Here is a 13,194-nt window from a genome sequence, read left to right as displayed (position 1 = left end):
AAAATTGTATCTATGCACATTTTTATCATTCTCACGCAGGAGACCAGGACACAATCATGTAAGAGCAACCGGAACTAGAACATTGGAAGATGAAGTCCCATGTTAAACTTCTAGGACCTTATCTCTGGCATCACTCACCATCCGCCCCATCTTTTATCTCCTCTATTTCTGTTTATCCGTTAAAGATACTATAATGTTTTCTTTTCCTGGACAGGAGTAAAACTTAACTAAAATTTTCCTTGTCCGTTTTTCTCCACCTACAGTTAGTTGCAAAACCCTATTGACTGTGTGTCTGAGACTGTTCTTTCATCGTTTCTTTCCATTTCCGCTGTCATTTCTAGCATTGGCCCCGTCACCTCTTCCCAGACTAGACCAGGGTTCTTCTCACCCTCCAGTCTCTCCCAAACAGTGTGATCTGCAGACCACATCCAACTTAACCTTCCAAGTTTGATTATTCTCTCTTTTCTTTGTTCAAAGTCTTTGGTGACTCCCCAGTACCCACACAATTTCCAACTAATTCAGCAGTGATCTCCTAGTAGCAGAGAATGATGATTCCAAACCTCAGAGGCCTGGAGCTAGATTCCAAAGCAGCTCTGAACAGAAATTCTCTAATGACACCTCTCATTTTATCTTTAAGAGTCATGCAAGTATTTAAGGTAAAAATATCCTCCCAAACAACAAGCAACAACAACACAAAGTCAAAGTCTCTAGGAACCTATGCCATTTTTACCCTGTGGCTTTTTATATTCCAGCCACACACCGTGGAACCCAGGGAACACTCACATCCTAACTGGAAAATGGGGTCTAAGCGATGAAGTCCAGATGACTCTGTCTGGTATCTGAGGCTGTCTGTGGTCAGCTGCGAACCTGCTTTTCCAGATTTTGTCTCTGGCCATGCGTGTCCGGTATACTAGCCACCTAGTATAATTGTTCTAGTCACCTAGGAAATTGTGTTACGTATTAGGGAGACACCGAAGACTTTTGAACAAAGAAAAACACAATCAAACTTGGATTCATCAAACCTAGAACATACTGCATAGTTTCCAACTTTCACAGTGCTCAGGAATTTGTTAATATGGGCTTCTTGTTGTTGTTGTTGTTTTGTTTTGTTTCTGAGACACTCTGGCTCTGTCGCCAGGCTGAAGTGCAGTGGGTGCGATCTCGGCTCACTGCGACCTCTGCCTCCCGGGTTCAAGCGATTCTTCTGCCTCAGCCTCCCCAGTAGTTGGGATTACAGGCACTCACCACCACGCCCGGCTAATTTTGGCATGTTAGTCGAGACAGGGTTTCACCATGTTGGCCAGGTGGGTCTCGAACTCCTGACCTCAGGTGATCCACCTGCCTCAGCCTCCCAACGTGCTGGGATTTCAGGCGTGAGCCACCACGCCTGGCCATATGGACATTTTTTAATGGGAGAAGATTCATGGAGCTGCTTTTTAGCCTTTTTAAACTTCTGGAGCCAGTTTTAGTAATTTACACGTTTGTAGAAAACCCCGTTCTAGATTTACGCATATATTGGTATAATTAATATTTTCCAGTTAACCTAATATTTTAGAGTTGTAGTCGTATTTGAGGGAGGAGCTATTTTGGTTTCCTTTGGGTGTTACTCAGCATCGAGCCAGTGACACAGCTGTTTGATGGAAGGCTGAGAGGAATGACATGGTGGCAGCAAAGCAGCAACACGGACCTGGCCAGCCTTTGGGGACTCCTGGGATACATCTCTTGGCCAACCGAAAGTGTTATATAGCTGGTTTCAGGTCCCTCACCATTATACCCACTTGAGCTGATTTATACTTTACAGTGTAAATTGGCATGAGGCATGCCTTTGGGATTAAATTAATTTATACCAAGTTAGAAAGCATCAGCTGTCAAAGTCAGGGGAGCCTTCTGGAGGCCAGGGTGCTTTTTTTCTTTCTGTATTCTGAGCCCACACTCCAGGCATTCTCTCTTGGATAGCAGCTGGGACAGGCCTTCAAGAGGCCTGCTTTGCATCTCCTTTGTGTCCGCGCGGTTCCGGGTCCGATACGAAGCCAGATCTTTGACAGAGATGCTATGCAGTAGTTGGTGCCTGTGCAAATTAGGAAGATTTGTAACCCTCTTAAATAAAATACAACAAACATGTTTTTTTTCTTTCTTTAAACATTTTCGCCCTCCTTAAATACACTCAAAGGAATTACGGTGACCGAGTGGCAGTAGTGCAAATCTATGATCTCGATCCTTAATCAGAAGTTGATGAAAAGACTTTCTGTCCTTACTACCCTTTTAGCAAAAGATTAATGAAAATGTATACAGGGATTAGACACACATCAAACAAGAAAAGGTACCTGTAATGTTATTTAAGAAAAAGTGTATTAAGTGGGTTGTTAGGGTTACAATAAAGGCATTTAGCAATATCCTGCATATGTCACCTGGCTGTCTCCAGTCTGGAAATTATCTTCGTGTATGAGGCAGGCAGGACTTTACGAAGTGCAGAATGGTTAACTGCTTTTCGTAAGAGGTATGGTGAAGGCCCTGTTTCTTCTGCTTCTTCCCGCTGCTGTGCGAGGTTGGGGCTAGTCCCCTTGCTCACTTCTGAGTTCTTTTCCCAGCAGCCACTGCACGGCTCGAAGGATTTGTTGTTGAGGGTGGAGAAGGTGGAAGGATGTTGAACAGACTTTTCCCTAATGAGCTGTGATGCCAGCTGCAAAGGCGGCAAATCCTGTTACTCCCTTCAGCTACTCTCTGAAGCTGCAGAGGGGCAGTGGTAACGGGGCTCCCTGCCCTATGCTGATTAGCTGTCTTTTCTGCTGTTTTTCCCCCCTTCCTCTTCTGTCCCAGAGCATCTTGGCAAAGTTCAGATTTCTGTGCTCACAGCTCAATGCTCACAGTGAAAAGGAAATACAAAAGAGGAGGAGAGAAAGTGAGAAGAAAAAAGAGAGAAAAGGTTGGGGTGGAGATTTTTAGTAGAGTCCCTTATTGCCGTAGTCTAAGACTTAAGCTCTGGGTTGAAACCTTTAAGTGGTAAAGCTTTGCAAGTAGTAACCTGGATTTCCAGATTGTTCTTGCAGATAGTTTTATTGGCACATGAACACCGCAGGCCGTGTTATTAAAAGCATTTGAATTTCTGTTGTTCAGAAACCTCTGAATTTTGAGAAGGATACTCTGCTGTTTTTCCACAAACTATCATTGCAAGGAAGATGAAATAGTTGAAAGGTAAATGTTTCCATGTAGCGTTTACTGTGTGCCATTGCTTCGTTTAATCATTACAACCCTTGAAAACGGACACTTTGAATGTGATAAAAATTTTTTTGTAGTAAACACATTGTAAAGTGGTCAGTTCAGTAATATTAAGTAGATTCACATTGTTGTCAAACAGATATCCAAGACTTTTTCATCTTCCAAATGCCAGCCGCATATCTGAAACACCATGCCCGTTAAAATATTGGGAAGACATTTTAACTGATTAGCCCACATTTTAACTGTTTGGTCATTTCTTTTATTCAGCAGGATTAAAAATAGCTTTCCTGTTTCTTTCCTTCTTGGCTGTTTTGATACACCATTCTCCCTCCGTATTTCATCACAGGATGGTGAGACCAGGGCTTGTGTTTACTGTGCCTTGGTTTATCCATTTGGTACTGACTGCGGGGATTTATAGTTACTAAAGGGAAAGAGAAAAGGCTTTGCTCTCCAGGGGTTCATCACCTATTCTTGGTTCTCATCTTTACTGATTCTGCGTTTGTAAGTTCTGCTGAGCTCCAGGGGTAAGTGCAGCGATGACTTCATGACCTCACAAGTTAGCTTGGACCTGCACAGTTTTTGGTGGGTTTTCTGGGTGGCTTCTGACACATTAAACGTAATATCCTAGAGTTATATTTAAAAAGCAATTTTACATTTTGAACCCTGCTTTTAATGACTTCATGAGTTAGTTACTATATTCCAGGGATGGTGAAATGGGGAATATGGCAGGTAAGGGAGAAGAGATGGAATATTTAATAAAGGATGCAGAGTTCCTCTCCCTACCTGTGTCCTTTTCAGAGACCATTTAAGCCTCTTCAGTTCTCCTGGGAAGAGCTAGTCCAGCATCCCTGATATTCTACTTTCTATTGTGTTCTGAAGAAAAGACATTCCTAACATTATTGCTACAATGTAGAAAACTTGTCTTGCCTCCTTGGAGGATAGTATTGTAGCTAGAACCTAGGCAGCGCTGGTGAAAATGGCCTTGATAAAGGCGGAAGCCAGTAGACGATGTATGTGTGCAGAAGGCGGAGATGGAGAGAAAGGTAATTAGATTTCCTGGAAACCACATAGCGAAAGCCATCCTCTGAGGAGATGCCACATGAACCATATGGCAAACTTTATGCAGTCCTCTCCTTGGGAACACCCTCCCAGTTCTTAGCTTATCTTCTCAAATGTGGCCTTTGTTATTTATTTATTTATTTATTTATTTATTTACTTATTTCTGTAGAGATGGGGTCTCGCGGTGTTGTTCAGCTAGCTGGTCTTGAACTCCTGGCTCTAAGCGATCCTCCCATCTCGGCCTCCAGTGTTGCCTTTATTATTTAATTTGGTACTTCCATGCGTTAAAAAATCTTAGGAGAAACCAGTTAGTGCAGACTGTAGCACCTTCCATCACGATCCGATTGTGCTCTTAGTTTATGATGGCAGGGGAGGGAACAGAACAGGACCCATAGAAACGTGCAGGGGTGCACGGACGGTCGCCACAGTGACAGCGAGCACTGGTGGCAGCAGCGTGGGGGAGCTTGGCTGGGAAGACTTTGCAGGTAAAGTTTCTCCCCTGAAGAACTACAGTACGTACGGTTTGGTGGAGGGACGGGATTTCCACCCAGGGACAATGATACATGTGAGGGCTTAGAGAAAAGACACAGTGGTTGGGGTGGTGGTTGTAATTGTAGAAACCATCAGGCCTTTCTAGCATGAAGAACACTGACCCGGGGGGAGCAGCTTGGTAGTGGGAAGAACGCTGGACTCGGTGACCTGGGTTTCCACTCGGCTCTGTCACTGATTTGCTGAGTGCCCTTGGAGAAGCCAATTAACCTTTCTGGAACTAGTTTCTTTATCTTGTTGTTGTTGTTTTTTCTCCCTTAAAAGAGACAGAGTCTTGCTGTGTTGGCCAGGCTGGTCTCAAACTCCTGGGCTCAGTGATCCTCCTACCTCAGCCTCCCAAGTATCTGGGACTGTAGGCATGCGACACCACACCCGGCTAGTTTCTACATCTTTAAATTGAGAGAATGGAAATATGTGATCTGTAGTTTCATTTCCAGCTCTAACTGATTCTGACTTCCTATCCAATGAGATGGCCTGGGACTTTTTGCTTTGAGGATTTCGCTTCTGTTGTAAGTCACTGGGAGGCTTGCCCAGTGCCCAGCTTAAAACATGAGCCGATCAAGTCTTCCGTCGCCTCAGCTGGCCTTTACTTCTGGCAGATCTTGAATTCCTGTTTCTCCTTTCTCTCGTTTAGTAAGTCCTTCAGAACCTTCCTCCTGCGCTGCTGCTTGGGCTGACATCTCCCCTCCCACCCTCCACCACTAGAATTCCTTGTATATACACAGCAGCTAGATTAGTCTCACTTTGCCTCTCTATAGAAATAAACTGAGGTGGATCTCCATTGTCTCCCGAAGAAAGGCCAAACTCATTAGCTGGGTATTCAGGATCGCCTGTCAATCTCAGCTCACATTACTCCCCTCCACATAATCTACAGAATAGTTAAACTGAACCTAATATCCTCCTGCACCTGGTCATGCCCTGCCTCTCTGCCCATTGTCACTCGGTCACAATTCCCATCTCACGAAATCTCCCAGGCTTCCACAGCAGAAGTAATCCTTTTCTTCTCAGCTCCCATAGCGTGCTTTCTTGTACCTGCTGGTACTGATTGGTTTGTGTTTTTTGTTTGTTTGAGACAGTGTCTCACTCTGTCGCCCAGGCTGGAGTAGGCCGGCATGATCTCATTTCACTGCAGTCGCCGCCTCCTGGGTTCAAGTGATTCTTGTGTCTCAGCCTCAGTAGCTGGGATCACAGGTGCCTGCCACCGCACCTGGCTAATTTTTATATTTGTAGTAGAGACAGGGTTTGACCATGTTGGCCAGGCTGGTCTTGATCTCTTGACCTCAAGTGAGCCACCATGCCTGGCCAGAGCCATATTATTTCTATATGAGAAGCAAACCACCCTGTTTTGTGTCTGCTACCATGTAATTGCATTAAGATCAGAACTTGCATCTTACGTACATCTCGTACTTTTCAGAACCATTAATAAGATTGTCAAAAGTTTGGTTTTTCTGGGGATTACTGATCTAGTTATGAGCAAGTCAAACTATAGGGAGCAGACTCTTGGGAAATGATTTGCATGCAGAAGATTGCATCCTGGTTGAAAGAATGTGGGCAAACTTTTCTAATATGAGACCTGATGACCTAGAAAATACTCTGTCATCTAAGAAAATACCTGCTTATTTTGGGGTTGTTGAGAAAGGAAATAGGATCTCCTAAAGTTCCCCACCGCCACTTTTTGTCCAGTGGCCCCTTTCCAAACAATTCCTTGTTGGAATACCGTGTCGAGGCAAGCTGAACCCCAAGGAAAGCAAAGACATTCACACAGACGTTACCTCATTCTGTTTAGATGATGTAAGATTAGCCTTGGTTCTCGCAATCACCTTTCATCAGCCATATAGGTGTGGCGTCCCAAAATAAAAATTGTCGTTATCACTTACTAACACATGCCGTTCAAAATATAGTGGTTCTTTAAAGCTGTTGCAGATGGTTTATCTCTTGAGAAGATTAAGTGAATGACAAATACTTGATAAACAATTACATGAGCGCTCCTTTCCTCTCTTTTGCGATTAAAATAGAAAGCAGTATAGCACGTTTGTATTTATACTCGATTATAATCAGAGAGTTAAGCTCTTTAATTATGCAGCTAGAATTGATTTATCAAAAAGAGTTACGTGTGTTTCTTTTCATGTGCAGGTAAGAGGAATAGGGCTGGGGAGGGAGCAGTGGGAGAAATAAAACCCCAGGAAAACGAAAACGTGGAATCTGGTTGCTCTTCTCGCAGTAGCCAGAAGGAAGGGCAGAGCTGATCTCTGGCAAGTCCTTCCGCTACTGGGACCCTTCAGTTCTTGGGGCTTGTGCTGGCGGTAGGAGGGGCGGTGTGTTTTAAGAAATCTCTGTCTGTTTGATTTCTCAACTTCCCTATCTCCCTCCCTCAGGAGTTAGAAGCTGCTCTTCACAGAGATGATGTGGAGTTTATCAGTGACCTGATTGCCTGCCTGCTTCAGGGCTGCTATCAACGAAGAGATATCACGTGAGTAATTCTGATCTTTCTAAGCATTTCTTTTTTTTTTTTTTTGAGACGGAGTCTTGCTCAGTCGCCCAGGCTGGAGTGCAGTGGCCGGATCTCAGCTCACTGCAAGCTCCGCCTCCCGGGATCACGCCATTCTCCTGCCTCAGCCTCCCGAGTAGCTGGGACTACAGGCGCCCGCCACCGCGCCCGGCTAATTTTTTGTATTTTTTAGTAGAGACGGGGTTTCACCGTGTTAGCCAGGATGGTCTGGATCTCCTGACCTCGTGATCCGCCCGTCTCGGCCTCCCAAAGTGCTGGGATTACAGGCGTGAGCCACTGCGCCTGGCTCTTTCTAAGCATTTCTTGCGCGGAGAACTAATTAACCAGCCGTAGTGATGTTTCCTGTGTCCTGTGACAAACCGGAACCGATCCTTAGCCATCAGGGGACAGTGTAGATGGAGGACCTACATGTGAGTTCCCAGGCTGTATTTGGCTCATTCCGCAGTTGAGCTTTTTTATTCCATCATAATCTTTGAGTTTATTTCATTCTCACAAATCCGTATGGCTTACTCTTGGATACCCCAGCTAACATATTTTAGTGTAGAATTTCTTTTTTTTTTTTTTTTGAAGTCTTCCAACAGTTTATTAGAAAGAATGTAGACTTTTTAAAAAAATCCCCACTATCATGAACATAAATTGAGGTTTTCAGCCCTGGTATCAACTGAATCAAAAAAAGAAATAAAAAATCCAATAGCGTATGAAACATTTTTCACTCATTTGCCATACTCGACAGTGCAAATACAAATCTGGTCTAAATGTACAGACTCTCAACCAGCAATGTACAGCTTTCTTCGTCCTCTATGCTGAGATGTAAGAGCTTGAGGGTCAAACAATACCAAATGTATAGGCTTCAAAAACCATCTAAGTTAGGGCATTCTCTGGTTATAGCTAAGATACACCTGGAACACTGACAAATGAACACTTAAACATAGAATAACGTGATGTAAATTTTTTGAAAAATAAATGTTAGTGGAACAATCCTGAAGGATAACACGAATAGCAGGTTACCAGTAAGGTGTCAGCCAATTTGTTCCAGCCACTTTTGAATCCATGTTCTGTGATCTAAAATTTAGTTCTCTTTCCCTAAGCTGGGAGCTTCCTATAATGTCAGTATCTGTGTTATGAAGAAAAGGAGACTTAGGTGAGATGTTTTTATTTATCACAACAGCTACATCAATTGCCTAGGACCTCAACAGCTTCATGAAAGTGGGAAATGTTCATGCATAAGGTTATTGCCTTAGCTGACTTAAAATTGCCCCATACAATGGTACATATCAACCCTTAGTGAAGCCTTTCAAAAAACAAACAGGTTGAAAAATGAGTTAAAGTAGGCAAATACAGCGTCTGCCTTTAGAGCTGTCAACTCAGGAATTCTCTCAATTATGAAATCTTGCAGAGAAGTTATTTTTCTTTTTTTTTTTTTTTGAGACGGAGTCTCGCTGTGTCTCCCAGGCTGGAGTGCAGTGGCGCGATCTCGGCTCACTGCAAGCTCCGCCTCCCGGGTTCACGCCATTCTCCCGCCTCAGCCTCCCGAGTAGCTGGTGACTACAGGCGCCCGCCACCACGCCCGGCTAATTTTTTGTATTTTTAGTAGAGACGGGGTTTCACCGTGTTAGCCAGGATGGTCTTGATCTCCTGACCTTATGATCCGCCCGTCTCGGCCTCCCAAAGTGCTGGGATTACAGGCTTGAGCCACCGCGCCCGGCCCGAGAAGTTATTTTTCTTTCTCAAAATCCAGGTGATGACAATATTCCTTACTCCAGATCTGGCATTTTTGCATCATCACTGTCTTGTGAATCATCATCTGCTCCATCTACTTCTGGTAAATCTACATTCTCATCACCACCCATGTTGTTAATCATCTCAGAGAAACGATCAAAATTAGACCTGTCTTCATCTGAAGCATCTTCCCAGTCTTTCCAGTTATTGAAGTCGACTAGTGTAGAATTCCTTCTTCGTATATTTGCCTTTTTCTGATTTTGTTTGCAGTATTGGTAAAGTATTGCCTGAGAAATCAAAACTAGTTTTTATTACGTTTCTGCCATTGAGTAGCTTCTGTTGGTTCCATAGCCAGCAGCAGTGATGTAATTAACTTGCAGCCGAAGCACCCTTACCCCTTAACCCCTTACCCCTTAACGGCAAGGTGTAAACAGCTCTCCAGTGCCTTTGAGATGTGTAGAGACCTTGAGCAAAATGGGATGTATGGAAACAAAGGAGAGTCCTGGTAGGACCTCTTGTTTTGATCTTTACTTAATACACATTTCTTTGCTACGTGTCTATATAGGACAGAACTACAGGGCAAGCTCACAAAAAGATGAGACGCAGTGGGTTTCCCAGGCTCTTGCCCTCTGGTGCCATGTAGGGGGTTTGAGTTGTTATGGTTTATGGTATGAAATTTTTTTTTTTTTTTTTTTGGAGATGTTGTCTCGCACTGTCATCCAGGCTGGAGCGCGGTGGCGCAATCTTGGCTCACTGCAATCTCCACCTCCCAGGTTCACGCCATTCGCCTGCCTCAGCCTCCCGAGTAGCTGGGACTACAGGCGCCCACCACCGCGCCCGGCTGATTTTTTGTGTTTTTAGTAGAGACGGGGTTTCACCGTGTTAGCCAGGATGGTCTCGATCTCCTGACCTCATGATCCACCCGCCTCAGCCTCCCAAAGTGCTGGGATTACAGGCGTGAGCCACTGTGCCCGGCCAGTATCCAATATTTCTGTTCTAATGCATTCAGTCTGTTAGGGCTGGGAAATGATGCTTGTTGTTAATGAGCAGTAAAGTTGTATACAGGGGAAGAAAGAGATGTCAGTGCTGTTCTTCTCAGGGTGGGAGTCTGCATTCCTAGGGGAGACTCACTGCTTCTGCACTCAGTATAACGACTTTTCCCCCTAGGATACCTAGGTTGTATTTATAAATACAAATACACATAAAGTATACCTTAGAATATTGTCTTCCGTTCTCTATTTAGGATGCAGACTTGGGAGTTTGTATTTTTTAAGCACTGTTAGAGTCATACCTTGTGTTTAATTCCACATTTTCATAACCTGGAATGTTTTTTCATTATAGCAATCAGTTTTCTTGTAACCACATTTTCCCTAAATGTCATCGTCAAATAATCCAGTCTGAGAGCTGACAGTTATGTCTAGCTTTTAGCAATTATAAACACATTATAATGCATAGCTTTGTACAAAATTCACCAGGTTCCTGAAAGTGCTTCACTCAGTCAAAAGATATGCCCATTTAAGATCTTCGTTTTAAGCAAGGCTTGAAGGTTTTTGCCAGGCTTCCCGTCGCAGAGGTGGTTGTGTTTTAGCCTTAGATGATCAGTGCATGAGATTGTCTGCTTGCATGATCCTTGTGAGCCCTCTGTAAACAGCCTAGTAGGTACTGGCAGCACAAACACTCACCAGGTCTCTTAGAGCTCACCATTCTGACAGGGAGGTCCACTAATGATTACAGTACTGATTATATAGTTGCCAGTTATGTAATTACAATAGTAAGTGCTTAGAAATAAAAATACAACATATTAACAGAGCGTGTAACCTGGGGTAAGAAAGTGATTTGTGAACTGAGCCTTCATATATGGGCTGTTTTCTGTCATAGGATATTCCTCGATGGCAGAGTTCATCCCTCTAATTTGTCCTTCTGTTTAAAATTGGTCTTAACTAATTCTGCTTGTTTGTTCTTCCAGATGGTGGTTACAAAGTTATGTCATGCTCTTTAAGAAATCCCCTTATCTAATCATTCTAACTAGAATCAAATAAACTTCTGAAGAAATTTGGGCAAAATTGACATCTCTGCAGTATGGTCTTTTTTTTTTTTTTGGACAGGATCTTGCTCTTTCACCCAGGCTGGAGTACAGTGGCAGGATCCTGTCTCACTCTAGCCTCGACCTCCTGGGCTCTAGCAGTCCTCCCACTTCAGCCTCCTGAGTAGCTCAGTACAGGACCGCGCCACCATTCCCAGCTGATTTTTAACAAATTTTTGTAGAGACAAAGTCTGTGTTCCCCTGGCTGGTCTTGAACTCCTGGTCTCAAGTTTTCCTGCTGCCTTGGCCTCTCAAAGTGCTGGAATTACAGGTGTGAGCCACTGTGCCTTGCCCCTACCAGTATTTATTAAATAATAGAATACCGTATCCCTATATCTGTCTTTAATTTGCTCAGTTTATTGACCTTGGTTTTTTTCTTAATATTCTTTTGACTTTCTAGGATTGTTATCTGTCTCTCTTTTCAGTGTTAATGTTCGTGTCGGCTGGGCGCGGTGGCTCAAGCCTGTAATCCCAGCACTTTGGGAGGCCGAGGCGGGCGGATCACGAGGTCAGGAGATCGAGACCATCCTGGCTGACACGGTGAAACCCCGTCTCTACTAAGAAATACAAAAAACTAGCCGGGCGAGGTGGCGGGCGCCTGTAGTCCCAGCTACTGGGGAGGCTGAGGCAGGAGAATGGCGTGAACCCGGGAGGCGGAGCTTGCAGTGAGCTGAGATCCGGCCACTGCACTCCAGCCTGGGCGGCAGAGCGAGACTCCGTCTCAAAAAAAAAAAAAAAAAAAAAAAAAAAAATGTTCGTGTCTACTTCAGGCTGTATTAGTTATCCACTGTTAAGTAACAAATTACCCTAAAACTTAGCAACTTAAAACTACAAAAATTTGTAATCTTACAATTTCTATGGGTCAGGAACCTAGGCAAACCACAACTGGGTGTGTTTAGCTCAAGACAGTTTACGGGGCTATGATCAAGGTACCAGGTGACAGCAGTCATCTTGAAACTTATTACTCATGTATAATATGCACACATACACACACACACACATACACACAGAAACACAGAACAGTGCTCATTTCCTAGTTCTACAGCTCAGTGAATTTTCACAAACTGAACACACCTGTGTAACGGAGAACCTGGACAGGAAAGAACACTACAGTCTATTTGACTTTTTTCCCTGAAGGGAATTGCCTAAAGTGATAGTTACGCTGTCCAGCCAGTGAGCTCCCACACGCAGCTACTGTGAACGGACACTCATTCTCGCCTGCAGTTCTACTTTGATCTCATTCTAAAGAAAGAGAAATTTGGATCAGTAAATGTTTACCTGTTATGCCTCCAAGACTAAGCTGTTATATGCCGCTAAAAAAAGTGACTTAATTTCAGCTGGGCGCGGTGGCTCACACCTATAGCCCCAGCACTTTGGGAGGCCGAGACTGACAATTCACTTGAGGTCAGGAGTTCGAGAGCAGTTTGGCCAACGTGGTAAAACCCCGTCTCTACTAAAAATACAAAAATTAGCCAGGTGTGGTGGTGCACACCTGTAGTCCCAGCTACTCAGGAGGCTGAGGCGGGAGGATTGCTTCAACCCGGGAGGCGGAGGTTGCAGTGAGCTGAGATTGCTCCGTTGCACTCCAGCCTGGGCGACAGAGAGAGACGCCATCTCAAAAAAAAAAAAAAAAAGGAACTTAATGTCTTTGTGCATAATTTGCCTCATCTATAAAATGGAATTAATGACAGTATTCAGTTAGGTTATTATGAGGATTAAATGAAATGATTAATGAGAGTAATCATCATGTATAGAAACACTATGCCTAGTTCCTCCAAAGGCTCAGCAGAAAACAGATTTTGACTCAGGCAACTTCCCGTATCCTTTTCCATTGTGGTTTGCATGTTTTAGAACAGGGGCCAGCAAATGTTTTCTGTAAAGGGCCAGATAGTCAATACTGGCGTGCATCACGTAATGTCATTTTGTTCAGTGGCAGACCTCATATACGACAGTGGTCACACGAGGTTGTGATAGAGATGAATATTTTTGTCCCCTAGAGAGGTGGTTGCCCTTGTAACATGGTTGCACATGCATTACTCACATGGTTGTGATGCTGGTG

The 13,194-nt window shown here is 44.0% G+C and overlaps 1 protein-coding gene across 6 annotated transcripts in view; it reads left to right on the top strand.

Annotated features, from left to right (window-relative positions):
• The window catches only part of CECR2 (CECR2 histone acetyl-lysine reader), a 200,417-nt gene that overhangs the window by 108,662 nt on the left and 78,561 nt on the right, over positions 1 to 13,194 (top strand). For all 6 annotated transcript variants that reach the window (XM_015457480.4, XM_015457481.4, XM_074004534.1 and 3 more), the window contains exon 2: positions 7,200 to 7,294. In XM_015457480.4, the coding sequence (XP_015312966.3) occupies positions 7,200 to 7,294 (95 nt within the window). The remainder of the gene's footprint in view (positions 1 to 7,199; positions 7,295 to 13,194) is intronic.

This window comes from Macaca fascicularis, chromosome 10 (genome assembly GCF_037993035.2).
Source record: "Macaca fascicularis isolate 582-1 chromosome 10, T2T-MFA8v1.1".
In the NCBI taxonomy this organism is placed as follows: Eukaryota; Metazoa; Chordata; class Mammalia; order Primates; family Cercopithecidae; genus Macaca; species Macaca fascicularis.
This window is presented reverse-complemented; position numbering and strand designations above follow the sequence as displayed.